At 41.0% G+C, this 25,620-nt stretch overlaps 1 protein-coding gene across 1 annotated transcript in view; it reads right to left on the bottom strand.

Moving 5' to 3' along the window:
* Positions 1-25,069, bottom strand: part of LOC105922312 (neural cell adhesion molecule L1.1) — a 62,669-nt gene extending 37,600 nt beyond the window's left edge. Inside the window, exons 1-2 of the mRNA XM_036142254.1 lie at positions 24,836-25,069; positions 1,459-1,827 (exon numbers count right to left, since the gene is read on the bottom strand). Coding sequence (XP_035998147.1) covers positions 1,459-1,579 — 121 coding nt within the window. The 5' untranslated portion in view covers positions 1,580-1,827; positions 24,836-25,069. The remainder of the gene's footprint in view (positions 1-1,458; positions 1,828-24,835) is intronic.
* Positions 25,070-25,620: the final 551 nt, after the last annotated feature.

The following is a 25,620-nucleotide window of genomic DNA, read 5'->3' as shown; positions in this document are numbered from 1 at the left end:
CCTTTACATTTAGAAACATTGATCGATTCCCGAACACACACATTTTTGGTTTTAATTTTGTAAGAGCCAAAGCTGAAGGTGTGAAAAGACACATGCGGCTCTGGAGCCACAGGTTAGGGTTAGCCCCTGAGTTAGGCCAACCAGAACCAATGAGAATGCCAATTCTGAACAGGGCCTGTATCCACAAATTAGACTAAAATGTGCTGCTCTGTGTGGGTGTCAGTGTGCTTGCGTTGTCAGTTTATCGCAAACAAACTGCAAAACTTAGTAAGAAGCTTAGTAAAGTTACGAGTGCTGCTGTAGTGAGAACAAAAAGAGGTTAAACTGCAGCTTTAACCTGCAGAGCCTGGAAAAGGTCGACTTCTTCTGAATTTTTTTTCTCTCGTTACAACTGCAAACCTTATTTTCTGACACAAAAAAGCATGAAACTGTGAAGTGGAAGAAAAAAGATGTAGAATCTGTAAAAGCTGTCTATGCATGTGCACTGAGTGTACTCTAGTACCCCTGAATAAAGCCCAGTGCAAATCCATTTTGTGGATTATGATTAAACTCCTATTTAAAAGTCAATCTCAGCGTAAATGGAACTTCTCTGTCAAGGCAGCTGATGTTCTTTAGAGAACAAGCACCATCACAGAGACCAGGACGGGAAAGCAGAGAAGCAGCCAAGATGACCAGGGTAACTCTGGAGGAGCTGCAGAGATCCAGAGCTCAGGTGAGACAATCTGCTGACAGGACAACTAGTAATTGTTCCTGCTAGAGGACCCGGGTGGTAAAAAGATTGTCACTGTTGATAGAAAATCATAGGAGGTCCCTCAGAAGCCACATAGGGGACACAGCAAACACGGATGGAGCTAAATCCATGAAGTTCTTGAAGAAAACCTGACGGAGGCTGCAGAAGTCATGAGACAAGGGCGGAGGGTGACCTTCCAGCAGGACAGCCACCCTGAATAAACAGCCAGAGATATTATGGGATGTTTTAGACCGAGGCTTATTCATGTGTTTTAAATGGCCTAGTCAAAGTCCAGAGCACATACAACTACGCAACACTCTTTTTAAATGTATCGTTTTTAATGAATGCGCGTTTTTCTTTCCACTTCACAATTATGCACTATTCTATAAAACAAAACCCAATAAATTACGTGAGAGTTTTTGGTTGAATTGAGACATAAACATGAGGGGCGGGAATACTTTCTCTAGGCTCTGAATGTGTCTTTTTTGTGTTTCTGTGTGTCAATGGATGGGCGGGACGGGGGGTGTGGCATGCCGCTGGGGGGAGGGAAAGAAGTGGAGGTGGGTTTTTTTTTATTTTGGGGTAAAGAAAAAAAACAAACTGTGAGAGTCACGCTTCGCCACTGGATTTCATAAAACCGCGTAAAGGAAACACCGTTCTGGGAAAAAACGACTTTTTGTCCTCCCGACGGTGTTTCCGGACGACGTTTGCCGCGGAGCAGTACTCACAGTGTTCCGGGATGCTGATAGCTCCCTGGGCAAGCAGGAAGGACAAAGGGAGGAGGATCAGGGGGAGAAGAGGGGAGTATGGCCCCCTACAGCCCATCCACGGACGCGGTGACACGCACATCTCTTAATGTCCCATCAAAAGTGACAGAAAACACCCACACACTCATCAACATGGGACAACACAGACCCTCCCAGTTTATGCACCGGGCCAGACACACTCTCCAGGGAGACCCGCTGGAGGGCGGCGGTGGGTCAACAGCAGCGCGCCTTAATTTGGTCTGCGCAGCGTTCGCCTCTTTGGTGTGAGGCGAGTCCCGGACTGAGGATCCTGAAGCTGCTCGCTTCCACAATCCCTCCTTCTGCAGCCGACTGGAGAAAGAAAAAAAAAATAAGAGGAAAGGAGGAGGGAGAGAGGAGCATTGGGGGGGGGATGACCGAGAGAACAAAGGAGGGATAAGTGGGGAAGAGGGGCCAGGACACATGGGACAGGAGAAGACAGACATAAAGGAGAGATCATTAATTTCATCTTAACAAGACAAACAATATATTCAAATGAACAATTACAGCTCATAGAAAATGCGCAACTGCTTCTGCATGTAAAACAATGAACATGAATATGTAAAGAAGTCCTGTATCGTCAAATCTTTGGTTGAGGCCATTAATACTGAAGAGACCCTGTGTGTTGTGGTAAAAAAAAAAAAAAAAAGATAAAAGAATTAAGTCATCAAGATAAAGTCAAGCTCAGTTCAGAGCGGCAGAAAACATCTTCCCCACAAATTAGATTACAATGAGGGATGGAGAGCTTGAGTGTTTCTGTCTCACTGAATGTCCGTTCACCTAAACGTCTCCTTTGTTCTGGGACGCTGACTGGGCGCTGACCCGTGACAGTAGGCGTGTCAGGGGGCGATAAGAAACACTCATTTCTTCCGCGCTTCCTTACAAGAACTGCCTCTCACACCCATATATTTCTAATTGTTGTGAAATTTCTTGTTTCTTTGGTCGGGAATTACTCTTTACTCTGTATAAATAATTTTAAAGGTGCATAGACACGTTATCTAATGTTTTTTTTTATTTATACGTCAGTAGCTCCCTCTGGCTGCATACAAAGTTTTTATGAGAGATTATCATTCCCTGCTGGTGTATTTTGGTGTTTTATGCTTTGTTTTTGCTCAGTTTGTTAGGAAATAAAGCCTTTTGTGTTTTTTTTTAACCATTTTAACAGAAGTACGTACTGCACATGCGCAGCAAGGGTTAAAAACAAGGAAGCGGCTAACGGCAGTTAGCATCTCCCAGCGAAACAATGAAGAAAGGTCCAAGATTTAGTGAAAAAAACACAACAAATATGATTCCAAGAGTGAAAAGACTGGAATGTCTCTGGGAATACAGCCTGAACGTTGGTGCTCACTGAAACGGATGCTAAACCTGCCGAGGCTCAGATGTGACGCAGAGTTGACTGACATGAGTAAATGTTCTGATATGAGGCTCTTAAAGTTGCTGTAGATCGTTTTATTTAATTAATAATGGCTGGTCTTCCATCACGCAGAGCTGCTGCTTTACTATGAGGCATTGCAGAGAGTCAGGCTCAGTCCGGTATTATTTAATTTTGATTTATTAATTAAGCAAACTTGCATTATGATAGTTCTGTGATACTGGCACTAGATGGCGTCACGTCTGTTTATATCTGGTAATCGCGCCCGGCTCTGGGGCTATTTTTATCCCCAAAGAGGACCATCAAAACATTATTAGGAAGGAGGCTTGGTGTATATAACCTTATTTTATCATAATCAAGCGGTTTTTGGTCTTTTTTTTTTAAATAATCATATAACATGGATATATACGTTTAAATTTTACTTAACATGCCACTGACGTTGATCATATGGTTATTTTTACCCTCAGCTCGGGCTGAGTGCCGACCTCTAACCTTGTTAACATTTTTGAGACCATGAACAATGACTTCTGTCTTTTCTGCAATAAACTGGAGGAAATGCCAACCCATCCACTCATGTATATTCTTTTCAGACTCACTCGGTGACTGGAAGGGACTGAGCTCATGTAGTGACTCAGAAATATGAAGCTGTTTGTCATCAGCATTGCCACAGTAGGAAATGTTGGTAACCGCTTTACAATAAGGCTCCCCTAATAGAAGCTTATAAATGGTTTGTAGATATGATTAATCGGTAAACACTTTATAAAATGTTACTATTATGCTTAATAAAGGGGGAGAAAGAGACAAACAAAAAACAGACAAAAGACAGTTTTTTTTTCCAAATAGTGAGTCAAATATACATTTGGCTAAAATATCTATATATTTGATCTAGAGTTGCTATGCTGAATATTTCAGTATAAAGTACGACCCTGTAAGATCAATAAACATTCATAAACATAATTCTGCACCATGTCATATTCCACTATATCACTGCATTATAAACATCCACAACAGTAAGGGAGCCTTATTGTAAAGTGTACACCAAGAATTAAAGTATATATAGAATTTGAAACGTTTGAGCCGAATATAGATTTGGCAAGAAACTGGTCAGTTAATTAATGCCTAATAGAAAGTTATTAATGATTTATAAAGTGTTTACTGATTAAATTATAACATATACAAACCATTTATAAGCCTCTATACAGGGAGCCTTATAGTAAAGCAACACTGAGATGATTTAGAAAAACATGAAGTGAAAATGGTCTGAGAAGGGAGCCCTGAGTAACCCCATGAGTGATCTCTGCTGGCTCACATTTGTATTTTTCAGCTAAAACAAATTTATTTGGATTATTTTGATGACAAAACAAACAAATTCGAGGTTTGTGATTAATACGTGCAAAGTATTTATTTTTTTCTTGCAAACAACATCCAACAAAATATTTTTTTTTTCTCAAAACTTCTCATTGACTTTGTTGAATTAGATTCACCTGTAAAACATTTGTTATAATAGATATGGGAGAGAATATCTCCTTATACAAATGAAGTCTTGTGTAATTTTCTCCAAACTTTTTCCAACCTACAGGTTAATTTTCCAGAGTGCTTTTCTAGAATTCACAGGTTATCTTTGGTGACTAGAGGACATCATACAGTAACTCGTGGCTTTTTATCTACACAGAGGCTACAGATTACTTTCTTCAAACTTAAAGGTTACTTTTCAACATTTTCCGAGTACTTTTGTAGCACTTACATGTTATTTGAGGTAGTCACTACATACTTTTAGGGACCAGGAAGTTTTACAGTATATAACCATCTAGTTTACCTGGACCAAACTTACAAGTTACTTTTGGTAAGTACAAGGTGCTTTTCAAACACCCGATACTTTTAAGTTCTTACATTGTTTTGTAGGTTCACTCGTGAACATCTGCTTCATAGGGTATATTACAGGAAGACATGTTAGCATTTAATTTATACCAGAACGTTCAGGTTTCTCTCATCAAACATTATGTCAAGAAACTACAAGGTACTTTTCTGGACCTTACAGGTTACTTCCCTAAAATAAAAGGATGTGTTTAAGGACTGGGTTGCCTTTTAGGAGGACTTGTAACAATTTAGCTTTGCAATTCCTGCAGGTAACTTTCCACAAACATACACGTTACTATCCAGAAATTACAATGTACTTTCCTCAAACTTACATGTATTTGTGTGAAACTTTTCTTGTAGGAAGCTTTTAGGGCCCAGGCTATGATATAATCATATATATTATAGTCATTTACATTTACTGGACATTTACTTGTGCAAAACCGAGAAATTGCAGGTCACTTTTTGGAAGATAAGTGTTACTTTCTGGAACTTACAGGGTATTTTATCTAAAGGTGATCTTCCATAACGTACATATTCTCCCCAGAACATACAGGGAAAACTCACTTTCAGGGAAAACTGGAGTTATAACACAGTCCAGTCCCTGGAAATATCCTGTAGCTACTATAAAGCTACCTTAATGTTCAAACAAGTCCCTCTAAATAACAGTACCAGGTTAAAAATCACCTACTAATACAGCCTGACGCCCAAAGGTTACCTGTAAACCCCAGGAAAATGAGAGCTGTATTGTTTACTGCCAACAAAGAAGGGAGAGATTAAAAAAGAAAAAAAGTTTTAAATCTTTTCATGAAGGGCATCTTGCTATAAATTAGGATATTTAGTAAAAAATTGGTCGTCTTTATCTGCCAGTTTTATTTAGATCTCATGAATGATAACAGAAAGCAGCATATCTACTAGAAGAATGCACCTTAGCTTTAGGGTGTTTATGCTTTAATTGCATTAAGATATAAGGTCAGTAGGGACATTATTGGACATGTCATATTGTATCAGTCTAAGTGCTTTTTTGGCTAAAGCCTTTTGCCAAAGCTTGTCTTTAAAACACACTGGGTAGGAGAGAGTGACAGCTGGCTTATACAGACCCCTGTGGGGCCTTATTATTATGCAACCTGTACCCAGCACACATCGCTCTCTCTGTAACACACATTTGTCTTCATGAGGACTGTAATTTATGCCAAACCCTGCCATTAAAAAGATCCTTCATGTGTTCTGAAGTGGGGTTGCATTAGGAGGTTATGAGCTACTGCTAACTGTGATTGATTTCAATTAGAAGATTCCAAAAAAAAGCTTTAAACTAGTTTTACAGCCTATAAATGAACAGAACCGGGCCAAAAAAAATGGCAGATAACTGCGATGCTTAAACAACTCCGCTTTCTAAACAACCGAACCTGTCTGAACCCTTCCGGTGGACCCGAGAGGCTTTAGACAGCAGAGCAGATGGACCAAATCAGCCGCTAGTCCCAGCGGAGGCCCGGAAGAAGAGGGCAGGAAGGGAGGGGAGTGGGTGGGGCAATCTAATCAGGGCTGGGATCAGGGAGCAAAAGAGGTGCAGGTGCAATCCCAGAACACAACGGAGCAAGAAATTAACTCACTGCTAGATGCCCGTCTGCAGGAATAAAAATCGGTGAAGGTGGATGGAGAGATCAAACGAGGGTGAGAAGGAGCGGGAGAGGAAGAAAGATGAGGGCAATTATCTTCCGGTGAGTGAACCAGACGAAGCAGATGAAAAAATAAAGAGGTTCTCCTGCCTTCCCCCTCCTAAAGACCATGTGGCCTTAATTCAGCTGATTTCATTATTCATGAGTCACACGACACACACACACACACACACACACACACACACACACACACACACACACACACACACACACGGGTGGTTATTTCCTTGTCGGTCCTGTTGACCGCAGAACCAAGGTTGACTGAAGGAAAAGCCAGAACGTCCTCACTAGTGTCTGAAGTTGACACAAAAAATCAGTGATTTAATTTCGTTTAACTTCATCAGATCATTACATTTGATTGATTTAAAGAATAGACTGAGCTGGGCTGACCATTAGTTGCTGCTGAAATCAACCCGTTAAATCCTAGAAGGTGAAGAGAGGAAGTAAATCAGGCGGCTGCGGACCTGGTAACAGTTAAACGTTTAAGGAGCTCAGAGTTTGTTCCTGGCGGGGAAATCCCCGGGGGCCACACGTCCAAACGAATCACAAAAATTTTCCCAGCAGCCGAGAGGAGCTCTGACCAGAAAGAGAAGAGCCGCCGCTCACAAGCGTGTCTGATGGTTGCATTGGACTCACAGGGATGGAGAGCAGAGGAAGCAGCTCGTTAGAAGTCAGACTTCCTCACAAACTAGTCTTTAGATATATGTGCTAGGCTCTTCTCCTTCAAGGGCAAAGATCCTCTAAACTTAATAGATTGTCTGGACCTGGAGTACAGAGGGACCTGCAACAGACTCTCCCTGACCAAACCGTGTCTATATATCCAACAGAGCAGTTCTCTGGGCTTTTCTGCTCGCAGTCGGTACACCGACCTAGTTGTTCCTCCCTGACTACAGGGTGGGCCCAGGTAGAAACTGGTTGCTGGGCCTGGCACTCACCTTTAAGCTCCACCCCCTTCCAAGATGGTGCCTACGTCACTTTAATCTGTGCAAAGTTTGCACCAGCTGTGAAGATTCTCAGTCATTCAGGTCATAATCGTTCCAAAAAAAGTTAAAAAACAAAACAAATGGACTGTTTTTTCCCGAAATTTTAAGTCGTTTCGCTTCCCATCCAGACTGCAGGTGATCACAACATCTCCCCTGTAAACCAGGCCAACAATGACCCTAACAACTCCCTATTGCTAAGGGGTGGACCAGTTTCGGTTTAATTTGCATGTTATCTAAGCCATAATAAGGCTTTTTTGGGCAATAATTTAAAGCTTGGTAATGTGAGTAACTCCACATTACTCCAGACATTTGAATTGAGACAAGTTTCTGGATGGGAAGCGAAACGTTTTCAAATTTCGGAAAAAAAAAAGTCCAGTTGTTTTGTTTTTTGACTTTTTTTGGAAAGTTCGCCACCTTTTACTGATCAGTAATGTCAAGGTTTTAGTCTTTTGTAGCGCAGAAATGACTGAACAAAAAGGTGAAGCTCTTGACTGAGCGGCCCTTCTACCTAAAAACTCTCACCTGTGTTCGTGACACACGTGAGAAATCAGAAAGAACAAGTACAGGGGGCATTAATGAGCTTCCACCATTTGGCAGCAGGACTTGGACTTGAGCAATGAGGTGAGGAACTCGGTCATCTGGAGGGATCCTAACACAGAGTTCCTGCTCATCGACGCCATAAAAGATTAATTTGAGGCATTTCAGGAATCTGATCAGGGTATCTGTGTCCCCCTGGAAGGAGACCCAGAACCTACTGGAACCTACCCCGTGTTTTATTTTGTTTCTACATTTTATTCCAACTTGCTTTTATTCTGTTTTATTTTCCTACATTTTAATCATGTAAAGCACTTTGCGTTGTCTTTGTACTGAAATGTGCTATACAAATAAATTTGCCTTGCCTTGGAGGAACGGCTGAATTCTCTCAGATGCTGAGACCTGAGCTCAGATAAGCAGAAGGCATCAGATGGATGGGTTTTAACGAAATATAATAAATGTTGACTTCCCAGTTACTTTTTATTGAAGACTTTTAACAATGTATGAATATAAAGTAAAAAAAATAATAATAATGAAAACACCAAGTTGCCACAAACATCTGCTTTGCAGTTCTGTTTTTTTATTTTATTTTATTTCTCATTTGTCGCATAAAAAACATCCATCCCTTGGTTTTGGTATTCCTGCTTAATCCAGTGTCAGTGGGAGGTGTGGGGGGCTGGTGCCTATCTCCAGCACACAGTCACACCTTGGGGCAATTTAGATGCATTTTGAAGGCTGAATACCGGAGAGAACCCACGCATGCATGAAGGGAACCCACGAACCCCGCCCTAAAGCCCTGGCTTGCATTTGAACCCCGCATCTTCTGGCTGTGCGGCACCGTCCCCTAACGTGCAGCCGACTGTGGCTAACAGCAATTATCACCACACGGTTTATGTTGCTCGCCCCCAGACCGTCACAGATCATGATCTTTGTCTGTTATGACAGTGGAATTACCGATGCCATTCTTCATTTCTTTACCAGAGGCAGCAATGTTTTTTTTTTCTTTCCGCTGTTTTGGTGCGTGACAGAAACACGGGATCCTGGATTCAGCGTAAAACTGAATAAAAGGTTGGGTTTGCACTGGAACACCAGATCCCACAAAAGTAAGGTTTCTGCCCTCTTTAGGCTGTGAGCTTCACTGCCCACTAACCAGCAAAAATGAAAAATGGAAACATATTTTTCTCATGAATTAACCTGTTTTTTGTTGTTGTTGTTAGACTGCTTCATTGGGTGTCTGGTATGCAGACAGAGGGTAAAAACATTGGTTGCTTCCTGAGAGGAAGGAGATATTTGCAGAACGTGTCTACTGGCCTTGTTGAGGCCCGTAACGTACCCAATGATGGACATCTTCTCCAATCTCCAAAGGTGGCACCAGAAACAGAGACAATACGTCATAAAATGTTCGATGGATCTGTTTGAAAGTTATCTTGCGGCTGACCCATAAATACTGTAAATATGACACCATGCTTGTCTTCAGGATTTGCCACATCTGGACACAGAAACCAAGCAGAACCTTGACTTGTATAATTAAACACTAACTTCCACCACCAATCAGCCAGCAAAATCTCTTGTTTTAAGACAAGTTATGCAGCATTATGTCTTGGTTCTGGCATTAAGTGTTCCTTTCTTGAATTTTGCAGTCCAATAAAGATTTCTCCCTGTTCATAGATGATGTTTCTAATGAGCATGTTCCTTCAGTCAACGTTTTCTCTAATTACATTTACCAATAATTGCATTTCCTGGAAAATACGAAAACAGATTAAGATGTTTTAAACGGGACTTTAGTAAAAGATAATTACTTCAATGGTAAAGCTGGTTTGTGGGGATCCGTCAGGGTGTTTTTTTTATGTTTTCTTGGCCGTGTATAGGGTTGAATTTCACATAATTGATCTCCAACCTGCCAGACGTCAAAGTGTCCTTGGGTAAGACATGGAACACCCACATTACCCTCAATATGCTAATTGGTGTGTAACAGCGTGTGCATTAAGTGAGTGTGAGTTAATGGGTTAACGAGGGAGCGCCTGATAACGTCTGCCTCTAAAACCAGGAACAAACAAGGTCATTCAATGACAAGAACACGTCTAAGAGATAAACCCTTCTGCCTCTGAATTAGAAAAAAAAAATATTATTTTGACCAGAAGCACCAGAAAACACGCCCGCCTCTTTTACTAAACAGTTTCACAAAGTCTTCTTTCTACCATGGGCTCTTCATGAATCATCAGAAATGCTACAAAGTTATTTTTCCAAACCCTGGTAAAACTGGCTTAGGCTTCCATGAATCACCTTTGTGGGGCTAAAACTGCTTTACTTGGTGGCTCAGCGTTGGGTTGACTTTAACTTCCCCTAATGCTGCCTTGATGCTTTAAGAAAATAAAACCAAAATGACCAAAATGGCCAAAAGTGTTTTGTGAAAAGAGTTGGTGAAGATTCTCAGTCATCCAGGTCTGATCAATCCATTTTAAGCTTTTCTTTAGTTTGTGACAAGAGCTACTTTGTCTCCAGCATTGCTGTTAAGAGTCTGTTTCCTGTTACTCTTGAATTTGTCTTTTGAAAAATTGCTTCAATGGAGTAACTGATTTCTAAAAAAGACAAATAAGAAAGAAATAAACAAGCCCAAATTATATATATATATATATATATATATATGTATATATATATATATATATATATATAATCACACAAGAGAAAACAAAAGCGTAGCGCACATATTCCCTAGTTACTGGGGGGAAATAGGGAGTACCAATATGGCTACAAAGAAAGACGTTGATGCAAAAAGTTTGTGAAAACATGAATAAAAGTGAATATTACGACTGTATCCCCGTTTGTTTCTGAGCCTTACATCGTGTAAATGTGAAATTTACAAACGGGACTTCCAGTCTCAGAGCTCGGTTCTTTTCATATTCAAATGAGGCGTTAATGCTGCACAATGATCCGGCCCCTTCTGGACCACAACCCCCCATTACACACCTCTGCAGACACAAAGGCACGTCCTCATCATGTGTGTCTGCAATTTGCTTCTCTGGACACGACAAGCAAAGCAATTGCACAGGAATGCATAAATATGTCATCAGTGGTGGCATGCTCCTGGATAAACAGCGAGCCACTCTGGGTGGCTTCCCACTCCAGATGGGGTCTATTAGATTTAGCCGAGAGCGGAGAAGTTCCCGCTGAGAAAGGGGACTAGCTCTCAGGGTGCCAACAGCAACACATTTATCAAAGCCGTCCCTCTGATTGTTTCCTTGTCATTTTTTTTTTTTTTTGATCGTGTTGAAGAGTCAAAAATAATGTTAGAGGTACAAGGGACAGTGTGAAGAGAGCATGTCTAGAAAACAGCACTAGAGGCAGTAGGTGATGGCAGAATAAGTGGAATAATAGGATGCTTATAGGCAGTATTTTGGTTTTAATATGGTAATATGCCACCCAGTTGCACAATGCACTCAGTCAGTCTCGTCATGCATACCCAGCATACAACGAATGCAACTATTGTGCGTAACTTTGTGTGTATTTTTGGGCAACGTGTGCAGCGCATCTTTAAAACCAACATTTTCCTTCATCAGTTTGGTAAATTTCCTTCTTTCAAACACGTAGAGAACCTCAAATGGCCTCCATCTTGCCTGACAAACAACCGCGCGTTGCTTTCAGTTTAGTTTTATGAAACACCCGTTGTTCTAATCTCCCTAAAATCTGCACCAATCGTCTTTGACTTGTTTCCGTTTGCGGTGGTTTGGCCGTTGTCAAATCATCCTACAGCAAGCCAAGAGTTAATTTGTCCGCCACGGACACAACCTTCGACTGTGGGACTGAAATCTGCGACAAACACACCAAAGAGGAACGGTGATCGTCCGTCTGTCAGGCAGAGGAACATCTCAGCATTTGGTGAGGAATGCGCCCCTCTTTTTTGAATCTTCTCAATCAATCAATCAATCAATCAATCAATCAATCAATCAATCAATCAATCAATCAATCAATCAATCAATCAATCAATCAACCAACCAACCAACCAATCAATCAATCAATCAATCAATCAATCAATCAATCAATCAATCAATCTTTATTGTCAACTACAATTTCCATTGTAATTGAAATTACAAAAATTACAGTTCCAGTACAACCGTACATCCTTGTTGGGGGAACGACTGACTGAGGCCTTGCGTTGCCAAAGAACGCAGCCATTAGGCGCATTCTTCCAAACTGCCAAGGACCCCGCCTGATGCGGTTTCCATAGTGCGCTGCCTTTTTAACTCTGTAGAAAAGAACAGAAGATGCAGGACTGTGGGTACCGAACGCCACCTGGCCAGGGGATGTGTGTTGCTGCAGGCCGCGTGGAGGACGCTCACTGTCTTCTCAGACTAACGCCGTAGGAAAACATGTTCGGCTAATTGACTTTGTCCAGGCTCCACTTTGTCTGATCAATTTTTCATTCCTGACGGCTCATGTCCTACACAGTTTCTCTGATGCTTTCCTTCCGGTGTTTTTTTTTTTTTTTCTGAATTATTTCTTGCTTTCTCTTATTTTGATTTCCTGCTTTCTCAGCACACACCTAAATAACTCCAACCCAGAAGACTTTCTTCTTTCTGTTCACCACCAAACTGATGCCTTTATGTCCTTAAACACAGAGTCTGGACCATCTGAGCACCCCTGTGGAGCTTCTCCAGCTTCCTGCGGTGACCTCCTGCCAGCTCTGTGGGCCGCAGTCGGCCCCTGACCCATGCACACATAGGGGGAAGAGAGATCGTCCACATTAGGATGTGCTTGTGGTTGTGAATGAAGGGCAAAGCTGGAAATAGCACAGGCAGGAGGACGTGACCATAAAGTCCTTATTAGGGATGAATAGGTTTTCTGAAATAATAGAGCAATAATGCGTCGTTGGCAACGTCAGCTCATTGGTTTGTAAGGCTAGAAACGTAGCGCACCAGTCCTTTCTGACATGATGGACTAAACCTCATTTATTTTTTATGGCTAACTTGCTTTTAGCGGAAAAGGTTTGATCGACTGATCAGAGCGAGAGAGAGAGAGAGAAAGAGAGAGAGAGAGAGAGAGACAGAGAGAGAGAGAGAGAGAGAGAGATTGATCCACATGGAACCCAATCCACTGTAATTCAGTCCATCCATCCATCTATCCATCTGTCCATCATCCATCCATCTGTCCATCATCCATCCATCCATCCATCCGTGCATCCATCCATCCATCCATCCATCCGTCCATCCCTGCGTCCATCCATCCATCCATCCATCCATCCATCCATCCATCCATCCATCCATCCATCCATCCATCCATCCATCCATCCATCCGTGCATCCATCCATCCATCCATCCATCCATCCATCCGTCCATCCCTGCGTCCATCCATCCATCCGTCCATCCGTGCATCCATCCATCCATCCGTCCATCCATCCATCCATCCATCCATCCGTGCGTCCATCCGTGCGTCCATCCATCCATCTGTCCATCCATCCATCCATCGATCCGTCCATCCATCCATCCATCCATCCATCCATCCATCCGTCCATCCGTCCATCCATCCATCCATCCGTCTATCCATCCATCCATCCAGCATATAACACACAGCATCAGATTCTGTTCACGTTTGGTTAAATTAGCAGAGATCAGTTAGTTTGTTAATTGCAGGAATAAATTTAAGGAAACTGCAAATGCTACTTTTCCAGAGGAACTTATTCACATCCAAAAATAGTCTCTCTCTCTCTCTCTCTCTCTCTCTCTCTCTCTCTCTCTCTCTCTCTCTCTCTCTCTCTCTCTCTCTCTCTCTCTCTCAACAACCACACACTGTATCTAGTTACACCAGTCCCTGACGGGAGATGGTGTTTCTTCATCCCTCATTTAGAAAACCCCCTTTTCTTCATATCCTTCTCTCCTTTTTTTTATTCTTCCGCAGTATTCCTCTCACTGTCCTCTTCCGTCCTTCCCTGGGCGAAGGTATCAATGAATCAAAAGGGCAAAGATGTCAGTTTGCACCATAAAATATAGTCCCTCCATGCATATGTGAGTCCCTCCCATCACTTTCTGTCGTCCCCCCATCTCCATGGGAACCACCGACTCCAGCATCACACAGCCGTATATCTGTCCCCCATCCCCCGTGCCGTCCCTCCCTCTGCTCTCCCCTCCCCCGCTCCATCTCAGCACACCTCATCCTCCTGCTCTCTCCAGTGCCACTCCCAGCATCCACTCACCTCTCCTTCTTCCCGCACACGCTCATCCACACAAACACGCACTGTTGTTATTGACATATTTCCCTTCAGCCTTCGTGTTCTCAGTCTTTCTGCAGCGGCGTAAAGCCGTAGTGATGGGTTAAAAACAAAAACACACATCTTTTTCAGTCATGGAAAGAAAATCAACACGTCTTGGATGTGCGAAAACGAATAAGCAAATGTGTTAATTATGAGATGCCAAGCCTGAAACTGTACGGAAAGAGAAAAACCCCAACAGTCCTTAGGAAAATGCTAAATCTCCTCCCAGCATCCAAACTGGGAGGCTGGAGCTCGTCCCTGTGCTAAATGTGTGAGAGGGAAGGACCACCCAACACTAGATGACAAATGAACAAACACACTTTTGTTATCTGGTTTGGAATCACGAGTTATTCTAGTTAAGTGACCTCTTAAAGTAATAATTCAATGTATTTGTGATTTTCTAACCTCACCATGCTCTCTGCAGCCTACATTATCAATCTAAACATGCTTGGATTAAAAAAGTTGCAAAATCTCCTGAAAGGGATTATTCAGGACATTCAAAGTGAAGTTCTTTGTTATGCAGATGATAATCAAGTTTATGTGTCCCTTGAAGGCGGGTGACTACTGTACGCAAGGTTTAAATGGATGGCTTTTAACTTCTAAAAAGTTAATGATAATAAGACTGAGGTGATGATTTTTAGTCTGAATGTCACTGGAGGGTCTTCTTCTCGTAAAGACGTGTCTGGCAGATTACAGGAAGCCTGTCGTCACAAACCCTGGTTTTAAAAGAGATGGTGATTTTAGAGCGGATGTGTAGATCGTCTAGTAGTGAAATCCACCTTCTTTCACCTGAGGCATCTGGCTAAAATAAAAAGCATCTTCACAGTAACCCATGTTCTTGTTTCATACCGGTAATCCTTTACACCTCGGGGTGAGTAAATCATCATTATCGCACCTTCAGTCGGTGCAAAACGCTGCTGCTCGGCTTTTAACTTGAACGTGGAGGAGAACGCGTATTACTCCCATTTTATCCTCTGCACTGGTTTCCTGTCTATTTCAGAGCTCATATTAAAATGTATCTGTTTTAAAGTCTTTAAATAGTCTTCCCCCTCCCTGCTTCTATGAGCTACTGCCCCCCCTACCCCTCTCGGTCCCTCAGATCAGCCGACCAGCGGTTGCTAGAGGCACCCAGGACCCGGCTGAAGCTCAGGGGACATCGGGCTTTTGCTGTTGCAGCTTCCAAATTATGTGCCGTTTTTAATTAGAAAAAGCACTCCAGAAAATCCTCTTCAATAGGCAGTTTTAAATCTGCTCTTAAGACCCACCGCTTTTCATTGGCTTTTTAATATTGGTCATAATTGTTTATTTATTTTTATCTTCATCTTGCAGTCTATCTTGTATTTTTGTGCTATTACTTTTATTTCTACTCTTATTAATTGCATTTATTTTAAATTTTTATATAATTTTGATGTAAACATTGTTTATAAACTAATTTATCCTCACAAACTGCAAACACATTCAACACCTGAGTGAAAACAATCTTGTATTCCCCGGTATTTAAATTAAATTACATTTATCACATTTGATCGACTTTGTCTCATTGCATTTGCTTAACCTGGACACCTGCATATGGGGGACGGTGGTGACCTTCTGTTGATTGTGAACACACTTAACATTGGCTCAATTCTTCTCTTTAATCCACATTCCTAGGAAATAGTAATGTGAACAAGTATTTCACACGTCACAGATTTCCTTTCTTGCATACGTAAATGTTTTAGATAAGTTTAAAATTCACACAAAAGATATTCTCAGAAAGACAAAATGCAGCTTTCAAGTAATGTTCTGATTCATTAAGAACATGGTGCGGATCTTCTGTGTTTGAGAAAGAAATTAAATTTTCATTAAAGATTCAAAGTTTCATGTTAACATGCTGACGATCTGTCAAAAACAATAACAAAAAAGCTATTCACAATCGATTGAAAATATCGTACAGTCTATACCTGACTTTAAATTGCATTATAATTGTGGGTAATTGATGGTGTGCTCTAATTGTTTTCTGATCTGACCGTTTTTGAGCAAAGACACAAAGCTGATCCACCCCTGAGCTCTTGAGATCATCACGGCCTCATCAGTGAAAAACAGATCGTATTACACACCCAAAACCTCAGAAAAATGTACGTTTATTGTCATGACCCCTTTAAATATGGAATTTAAATACCAAACAGGCAATAATATTTTAATTTATCTCTGCTGAAACTGTCAGCTCACATTTAATAGCGCTCTCAACCTCGACAAAACAAATATGCACATTTAAGATCTGTGGTAAGTGTTCAAATCCAAGCGTTTATGGGAGGCCCCTGCCGGTTTGGGGGCCCTAAGCAGCAACTTGGTTTGGTTGTGCATTGGGCCGGCTCTGTCTGACACTGTTTTAGCACTGCAGCTGACATGCCGACATGCCATTATTCACCAACCTCACCTCTGCGATGATTGGAGAGAAAAGTTACGAATGCATTTACCTTCAGGCTCGTTCCTCGTCCCCAGAATCAACTTGGCGTAATCTGAACGTTTGGATGGTTTGGAGCGCGAGCCTTCACGTTATATGAGCTTTAAAGCATTAGGAGAAATCTCAGTAGTAAGTCTCCATCAGGTTGGATATGTTTGCATCGCATCACAACCTTCCCAGACACACAGATGTCCTCCGGCTTCTGGTTTTGAGAGGATATGTCGCAACTGAAGAATGAAGCAAGAATCTCTCTACGTGACATTCAGCCCAGAATGTGCAGTTCGCTGTGTATAAAACAGCATCATTAAGCACGTAGTTTTCCCCAAAACTTAACGCCGCTCATGAACATTTAAACATGTTCGTGCGCAACACAGGAAATAATTGTGCACCATTTGGCCGGCTGTCAGATGAGAGATGAAACTGTTGAGCAGAGCAGTGACCAACACAGCGTCTTCTGTTTTTGTCGTCACATGACAATAATAAAAAAAAATCAGAGGTCACATATTTGTTTCACACAAGATGAGTGTTTCTCTCTGTTCTTTGTGCTCTATGCTGCATTCTCTCCACTGAAGCCACTGAAGTTAGATTAGTTGTTTCTGACCAGATTAAGGTCTCAAACACAGATAAGCTGCTTAAAACCGTCTCTAATGTGAGCTAATGTGCACTCCAACAAACCAAACAGCACACATGCGTTCACTCCCAGAGGAAGTGAGTGATTGAAGGCAGAAAAACTAAGCAGGGCATGCCTTAATTTCTTTAATACAACAACCTCTCCTTAATGGGCACAAATGGAAAGAACAGAGTAAGGAAGAAACCAGAACAATAGATGAGAGAAAGGGAGTGGGGCTGTTCGGGGATGGAGGAAGATGGATAAGCAGTCCAGAGGATTAATTTAACTAATCCCAATTTGTCAAAGGAGACCTCCATCTCACCCACATTTTCCTCAGAAACCTTCAAGTCTGGCTCTAAAATGCAAATCATTCTCCTGAGACTTCAGCCCATTCCCTCTGCAGACCTAAAAGCACCAGTGACAAGTCTTTATTTTATTTTAATACAGCACATAGGAGCAGAAACTGGACCAACGTCAGGTAGTCAGAACATTTATCAGAAAGATTGTTCTGTTTCCTGGTAAAAGTTTATGCTTCCAATGGAGTTTTTCAAGTATTTAAACATATTTATACAGCAGTAATAAAAAAAAAAAATCAACAATACTAAAAAGCGTTAGCGTCTAAAATGATGCAGCAGATTTCTGTATAGTATAATCTCTATAATTATGAGCAGGAGTTTTCCATGTACACCTTACTTCCTGTTTTATTTATTGATCACAGCAAGGCTCTCATTTTTTATTTAGGTTTTTATTTTTCTAGAACCCGTCCCTTTGTGGCTTTTGCTCCTGAATCTTTTAGCTTTTGATCATCTCAGCCTTCCTCTGTGATCCTGGTATTCCCCTGACTTCCTGTTTCTCTGACTTATGCTTCATTTAAATCCTCTGTCTTCACTGCACAGTCTGATCGACTTTTTTTAACAGTGTGTTTCAAACTATATCAGCTGTAACTGAATTCTGGCATTTAGTTTCCTTTTTTCTCATTATATATTTTCAAAGTAGTGAGCTGAATTATTACTGCACTCAGCTGCGTACGTTCATGATTTTCTCCACATTTAATAGACACACACACTCCCACCATGACTCTGCAAGGGACTTAAATGGCTGGATGGATTTCCTTTATAGAAATTATGGTTTTATTACAACACAGTGAGACAGAAATGCATTTGTTTGCCACTTTTCTCGGGGCTAAACAGTACTGAGGACCAGTCAGAGGTAGACTCGCCTCTCGGTCAATGGCTGAGTTGTTGCTGATGGTCGAAAAGAAAGAAACAAAAACGTTGCTTGGAGGACAGTGTTATCTGGTTTACTGTTTTGACAAACAAGCAAGATTCTCAGTCATCCAGGTCATGGTCATTCCAAAAGTTAAAAAACAAAACAACTGAACTTTTTTCCAAAGTTTGAAGACGTTTCTCTTCCCATCCAGAAAGCTTTCTCAATTCAAATGTCTGGAGTAATGTGGAGTTCCAAGCTTTATATTATTGCCCAAAAAGGCGTTGCTATAGCTTAGATAACATTCAAATTACACCAAAGAAATCAAACAAGCAAGTGATTCTCAAATTATATATTTCTCTTAATGAGGGCTGAATCTTCCTCTACTTGTTGGTTTGTCCCTGATTAATTAAGTTTAATTTGTCACATTGTAATAAATCATATTTTTTACTCTAAACCAGAAACAACCTAACCTGGCCAGCCAATCTGGGTTTGCTCCATTTGAATCCATTCAGAGAAAGGAGGGAATTTCAGCTGAACTCTCTGAGCTGATTGGGCGATGCGACACTTAGTGCCCGCCTACCAAAGGTCGGTTTCAGCCAATCACGGTATCAAATGAAAACGTAAGCAGCAGACGTCATGAGAAACCACAACAAGTTAAGCTGAAATTAAATTGTGGATTCTTACACAACAGATGTGATAGCTGCAGCTACGCGTGCGTCCTCCTCTGCTGCCATGTTTGTGTTTGTTCAGCTGTGCGCTCAACCGCTCTTGCTTTCATCGCAGCGGTATGCCCCGCCTTAAACCACAATACTGTAACGTGATTGGCCCAAACCGTTTTTTTTGGTTCAGACCCAAACGGCTGAAGCAAGAGTGGTACAAGATTGAGGCTCAATCTGAATACCCTTAATAATAGCTACCAGCTCCTGCTCCTTCACCTTTAATGGGGTCAAAAGTCTGAGCTCTATTGTGGAGGAAAGGAGCTTCGGACTGCTGTACCGAATCCAGACAGCCTTTAACTCTGACGTCATTACATGACGGAATCGCTCATGGATGATCCGAATCAAATCCGGGCCTACAGCCTTCTGGAAATGAACTACAAAGTTCCCGATCTCTTCTCTCCGGACATTTCTGTTGATTTCCGTTAGGAGGGCTGCGCAAAGGATTGTGGGATACCCATAAGGGAAGTCAGGGTTCCTTGGCTAAACCAGCTGCGGGAGGGACCATTCAGGCTCCTTTTCCTCCCTCCATCCTTACTGACTGGTCTAGTCGGACGGCACTGATCATGGCGACCACTGAAGCACTTCCGCTTTTAGCTAAAGAGTCCTGGCTCTATCAGGGCATTCTTGTGTGTAAACACACGAATACCGCGAGAATTCATCTTGCAGGCAAGGTTAGCAATAATCCTGTTTCCTTAAGAAATGTTGCCACGATATCGAAAATGGTGTTGAATATTTTTCTTTGCGCTGATATTGAGTTAGTACGATGTTGGTATCATGACAACCCGAGTTGCATCGTTATCAACAACTTTCTCAAAGAACAAGAAGGTGCTGTTACGGTCCGTCTGTTTGTCAAACACATGTCAACAGTTTCTGGTACTTTGTGCTCGATGCAAGGGATTATATAGAAGTAATGTAGACGGATTTGACCTGATTTCTGTAAAACTGGATCTGAAATGAACCTGTTTGTATTATAAATTTCCTCGAGGTCACATTTGTTGTAATTCGATGCTCTGTAAATATGCCGTGGTCAGTAATTTATTGCTGTTGTGAAACGCACACCATCTAGTCATTAATGTAGCTGAGATGGTTCTGGACCCTGGGGTGAAGAGTGAAGAGATCCGTTTGGTTTGCGTAATGCAAACTCATTCACAACAAAGCCTGAATTTTAACTATTTCATTTGAGAACACGAGACAACTGTTTAACCAGGTTGTGCTGGAGAGCATCATCAGATTCGGGTTGTTGGGTCAGAACCAGCTGCTGTGTCTGGATCGGTCTGCCTTGGCAGTGGACGGAAAACCACGAGTCGTTTCTGAGCCTTCGGTTATTAAACAGACACAGAAAGTTAGATACGATCTCTGTCAGAAATCCTCCAGTTGGGGAACAGACCCAAAGCTAAATCATTTCAGAATTCAATTTGTTCTTTCTTCATTTGAAGCTCTAAATTATGTCTTCTGGGCCTGAATATATGGTGCAATACTTTCATTTTCTTCTTGTTTTATCTCTTATCTTCCTGATTGAAGCCATGCCATGCGTCTCACTGAGTGATTGTTTTATTGTGTAAGACTTTATCAGTCCTATAATGGATCATCGGCTACATTGAGTCCAGGAAATAAATCCTCTGGAAGACAATAAAGAATATTTTACAACCACAGTATTTCAATATATGGATTACATTTTTTTTTTTTTGCATTTCTCTATTGAGAAGATTTAAATGGACGCAAAATTTAAAAAGGAGGAAAAGATAATTGAATCAGATGAGTGAGACACAGTGACTCAGGTAGAGATAGATGGTTTTCATGTCTGAAAGTAAACCATCTTCAGACAACACATAATCTCATTATGGTCACATGATGACAATAAAGACTCTTATACAGCCATATTCAATAAAGGAGAACACGTGTGCAAACGAGGCCCACATTTCTGGGTAAGAAATGTTGGTTTTAATTCATCTGATGTAATATTTGAGTCTTAAATGCCATCCTTTTGAAACCCTTTACTTATATTTGCAATCTATCTCTCAATAATGAAAATAACCATGATTATTCCGTTATTCAAACCGAGCTTTAACAATTGCCACCTTGTATCCCTCCACAGTTTTCCACTATATTAGAAAAATGATTTGTTGCAAGATTTCGGGATTTTATCGAAAAACAACATTTATTATCTGATCGTCAATATGGAATCAGACTTAATAGGTCAACATCTCTTGCTTTAATTGATTTAATGGAGGATATCTTCAAATTGCATGGAGAAAAAAATCGTAAAAAGCTTTTGATACCATCAATCCTTATATTTTAATCAGCAAATAGGAAAACTATGACATCAGAGGAATAAATAAACAATGGTTGTAGCTCTATTTGACGGAGAGACTACAATTCTTGCAAACTGAACAAAAAACAAATCGGACTATATGAATATTAAATGTGGCGTACCTCAAGGACCAATACTGGGGCCTGCCCGGTTCATTATATACATATACATATTTATGTAAAAATATATATGTATAGTAAAAAAAAATTTAATTAGAGCTCAGAAGACAATTTGGAGCAACTTTTGGAACAAATAACTAACAAAATAAATAAGCTAAAAAGTAGGTTCAGGGTAAATAAATGAATATAAAATGTAAAATTTGGTATTTGGTAAACAGAAAATCGATACTATAGTACAAATAACTATGGAAAATATAAGAATTGAAAGAGTTCAACAACATGTATCTTTAGGAGTAGTGATAGATGAGAAGTTACCTCATAGCGCGCTAGTTATGCTGTGTTAATCAAATTTATTGCCTCTAATTACGCTCCAAAAAGGGGCAAAATCACACAAACTTATTTCTTGTAAAAACTTCATTATAAAAATGACATGATTTGGTAAAGTATATCTGCTCAAATGATGTTTAGAGCACCAGATAACTCTCAGTCTGCGACTATACAGAAATTATTCTGTTAAAGAGATGTGCATCGCACACACAACTTAGGAGGGAGTAATACATTTTATCAACCAAAGATAAGAACTACTTTAAAATTGTTTTGCATGTCAGTGTGGGGAATCGTCTGGGATGGTTTGGCACAGGAGGAAAAAGCTTGTTCTCATATTATCTAAATTAAAAGAGCGTTCAAACAATATATTTGGAGGAGAGAGATTGATGCCCTCAGCTGAGAGGGTGTGAATAAAAGGAGAAGGGTGTGGAGTCAGAGAGTTATCTGGCCTGTCTTTGTCTAGATAAGTGTTACATTGTGTAGCGTTGTATTGGGGCGTTGGAAATGTAATAAGCCTCTGCTTCAAACCATGAAGTTAGGTTTGTTGTAATTCTGCTCTTTGTGTGTGATGTGTGCATGTTTGAAATAAATGCACAGAGATGAAATGAAATGTTTCCTTTGCTGTAAGCAGAAAATACTAATAATTAACAGAAATAAAATCTTGACAGCACCAACCTGTGTGTAATTAATCTGCATAATTTGTTGCTCTGAAATGAGCAGACACTTCAACGATTTTCTAATTTATTGAAAGTAAACACATATTATAAAAAAGATATTTTAAACCTGTGCATGTAGTTTAACTGAAGTTTTTCTGCTTTTTAACTTATTTAGTCAACAATCTAATCTAATGCTATATCTATCGTTGTTGTTGTTGCTAGAAACTTTGTCAGTGTCTGTAACCGCAGGAGGCCAATTAACTGGTTTTTCATCATGATGGGGTGCAGCTGCTGGTTTCTGTCTGCAGCATCAAATAGGCTTCAGCAGCTCTCACCGTGGCGTTGGGCTGTTTGCCTGCCAGTGGTTAAGGAGCATCCCACACAGTGGGTGGAACAATGAAGGGCAATTTTTCAAAATCAGCTCAATTAAAAAGCAGTGGCAGCTGAGGATAAAACAATTATTTACACAACAATTTACAACAAAATCAGTAAAATCTACTTGAACATAAACCCGTCTACGGCCTTTGCTGCCAAGACTCCCTTGATAAAGAAGTTCTTGGGTTGAATAAATGAATAGATAATTTTTTTAGAGTGGTCCAACTTCCTTTATCCGTTTTTTTTCTCCTGTGAAATTATTATTTTGTCAGTGAATGCGCCGTTCTCTCCTGTCTTGTCGTTGTTTTCTGACTTCCGTTTGCATCATGTTTCAGTGATATTCGTGACTTTGACAGGTGTGATGAATTAATCCGACTGAATGAAGAAAGCCACAAAAGCGCTGATTGGCCCACGTGTGCAGAGAGCGAATCTTTAAGTAACCAATTACAGACAAGCATGAAGTCACATGGAAGCCAAAAGTTTAAAAGCATACACACTCATCTGTTCGGCCGCCCCTTATAATGAATATAGATTTATACTTACATAAAAGAATAAACTCGAATAGAATTGAAATAAATAAGTCAAGTCCAATTTTCATGAGTGAACATATGCAATAATTACTTTTTATTTTGTAATTTATGCTTTGCTGGAATTTTTATTGGAGAAGCACTCCAGCGCCCCCTATTGACCAGACGCCCCTGCTCTGCAGCTCGATGGTTAAAAGTTGGATCCAGCTGGTTCTCCAACAGGACGATGATCCCAAACACGCAGTCAGCTGGTTTGGGAATGGATGCATCGGGCTAATGTCGAGCTTGTGGAGTGGCCCTCCTAAAGCTCTGACCCCAGCCCTTTTAAAAAACTAATGCACTATGCTTAAAACCAGGGTCTGTTGCAGGAAGCGAAGCAATTTCATCTATGAACTCCACCCACTCAGCCAAGGAAAATAGTCTAGAATCAGAGCAGAAGCTTGTTGATGGCGACCAAATGTGTGCGGTTGAGGTTCAGCTCACAGTTGTTTAGTATTAGTGGGGGTGTTTGTGTGTGATTGAGCCTGTATGTACATCAAATCCACAATAAATTCAAAGTTGGGTGTCAGGTTGTTGCTTTTTTGAAATCCAATCAGGAGAAAGAAGGATCAAAATAAATAAATAGTTTATGAATGCTCGTCCCACTCGAAAGTAAAATCAAATGAATGAGAAAAAAGATTAGTGTTGATAGACGATAATCTGAAAGAGTTATCATGAAAGGAAGGAAGCTACACGAGTGTGAATAATTGATCACAGGATTTGGCTTTTGTGCATCATTTCATTCAATATTAATAAAAACAAGCGCCTGCGGAGGATTTACGACATCAGGCACTGGAAAAGCTGAATCGAGGAAGTCAGGCACTCCCAAAAGACTGATTCCGTCACCAAAGGGCCTTTTTTTCTGAGGCGCCCTACAAACCGCAGGTGACGGCAAAGCAGAAAGGTGTACGAAATGTAGAAAAGTGGGAGTGGATGTGGTTCAGACTCTCTTATTTTCTTCCTTTTTCAGGCTGCCGATGGACGGGCCAGACTGCCACTCCTACCTCGCTCCACATGGATATTTTCATGCATCAGAAAGGTGCCAAACACACATTTCGTAGTGAAATTTAAATCCTACGGGTCTTTTTTTTTTCTTTTCTACCTGCAAGGCTTGGTGGTCTAAACTAACGCAGCCTGGACTCTTTTTTTACAGAGTGTTTTACAGACTAGCAGACATTTCAGCCTTCCCTACCTGCCGCTGTATTATGTAACAGATCATTACATCCTCCAGCTGAGATCTCCTCCTCAGCCCTCTGACACACACACACACACATTCACCGACACCCAGACACACGCGCCGGCCTGCTAAGCCTTTGTTTTACCTCTGCAGGTGTTCCTCCTCTTCCTCTACCTCCTCCCGTCTCGTATGCAGTTGTTTTATCCCTTTTGTTTTTTTTTCCTCGTCTAAATCCCCGTCTCCATCTCTGCTTCTCTTAACCTCTGCATGTTTTTCGGCTCTGTCCTCTGGCTCCTTCCCTTTCTCAAGTGTTTTATTGCCTTGGATCTGCAGTGGTACATAAAACACACCCTTCAGAGCTCTGTCTCCAAACCCTCCCTTCTTCCCCTCCCTGCTCCCTGATTGGTTCGTCCGCAGAGATGACATCAGCCTCCTTCATCACAGCCTCGCTCTCTCCTCTCCATCTATTCCCTGGGTACCTCGCGCCCCTCCCTTCTTCTTAACATCCATCTCTCTCGGACCCGCATCCTTCTTTTCATTTTTTACTGACGGTGAACTGGTTAGATCGTTAGAATGCTCCTGGGGAAAGCACGACGCTCTGTAGTGTCTTTAAAACGATGCTCACTGTGTGTATGCAATAACTAGCTCCGTGTTGACAATTAAACTGTAGATTCAGCTTCGTTTATTCCTTAAGTCACATAATTTAATTTATGACTAAATGGGAACAGTTTTAATTCAAGCGTTAGCTTTTTGCTATTAGTAAAATTATCTCCAATCCCATTACTTAGGTGGCTTCTCGGTCATTTCCTTTGATTAAATCTAATAATTAGTATTTTTAAACAGAAAATTAAGGAATAAATCTTTGCAATTCAAATATGATTTTATGCGCAGCACCTAAACTTTCACCAAATCAAGTATCTGAGGACGAAG

This window comes from Fundulus heteroclitus, chromosome 1, assembly GCF_011125445.2.
Source record: "Fundulus heteroclitus isolate FHET01 chromosome 1, MU-UCD_Fhet_4.1, whole genome shotgun sequence".
In the NCBI taxonomy this organism is placed as follows: Eukaryota; Metazoa; Chordata; class Actinopteri; order Cyprinodontiformes; family Fundulidae; genus Fundulus; species Fundulus heteroclitus.
The sequence above is the reverse complement of the archived record's forward strand: the minus strand, read 5'-3'. Positions and strand labels throughout refer to the sequence as shown.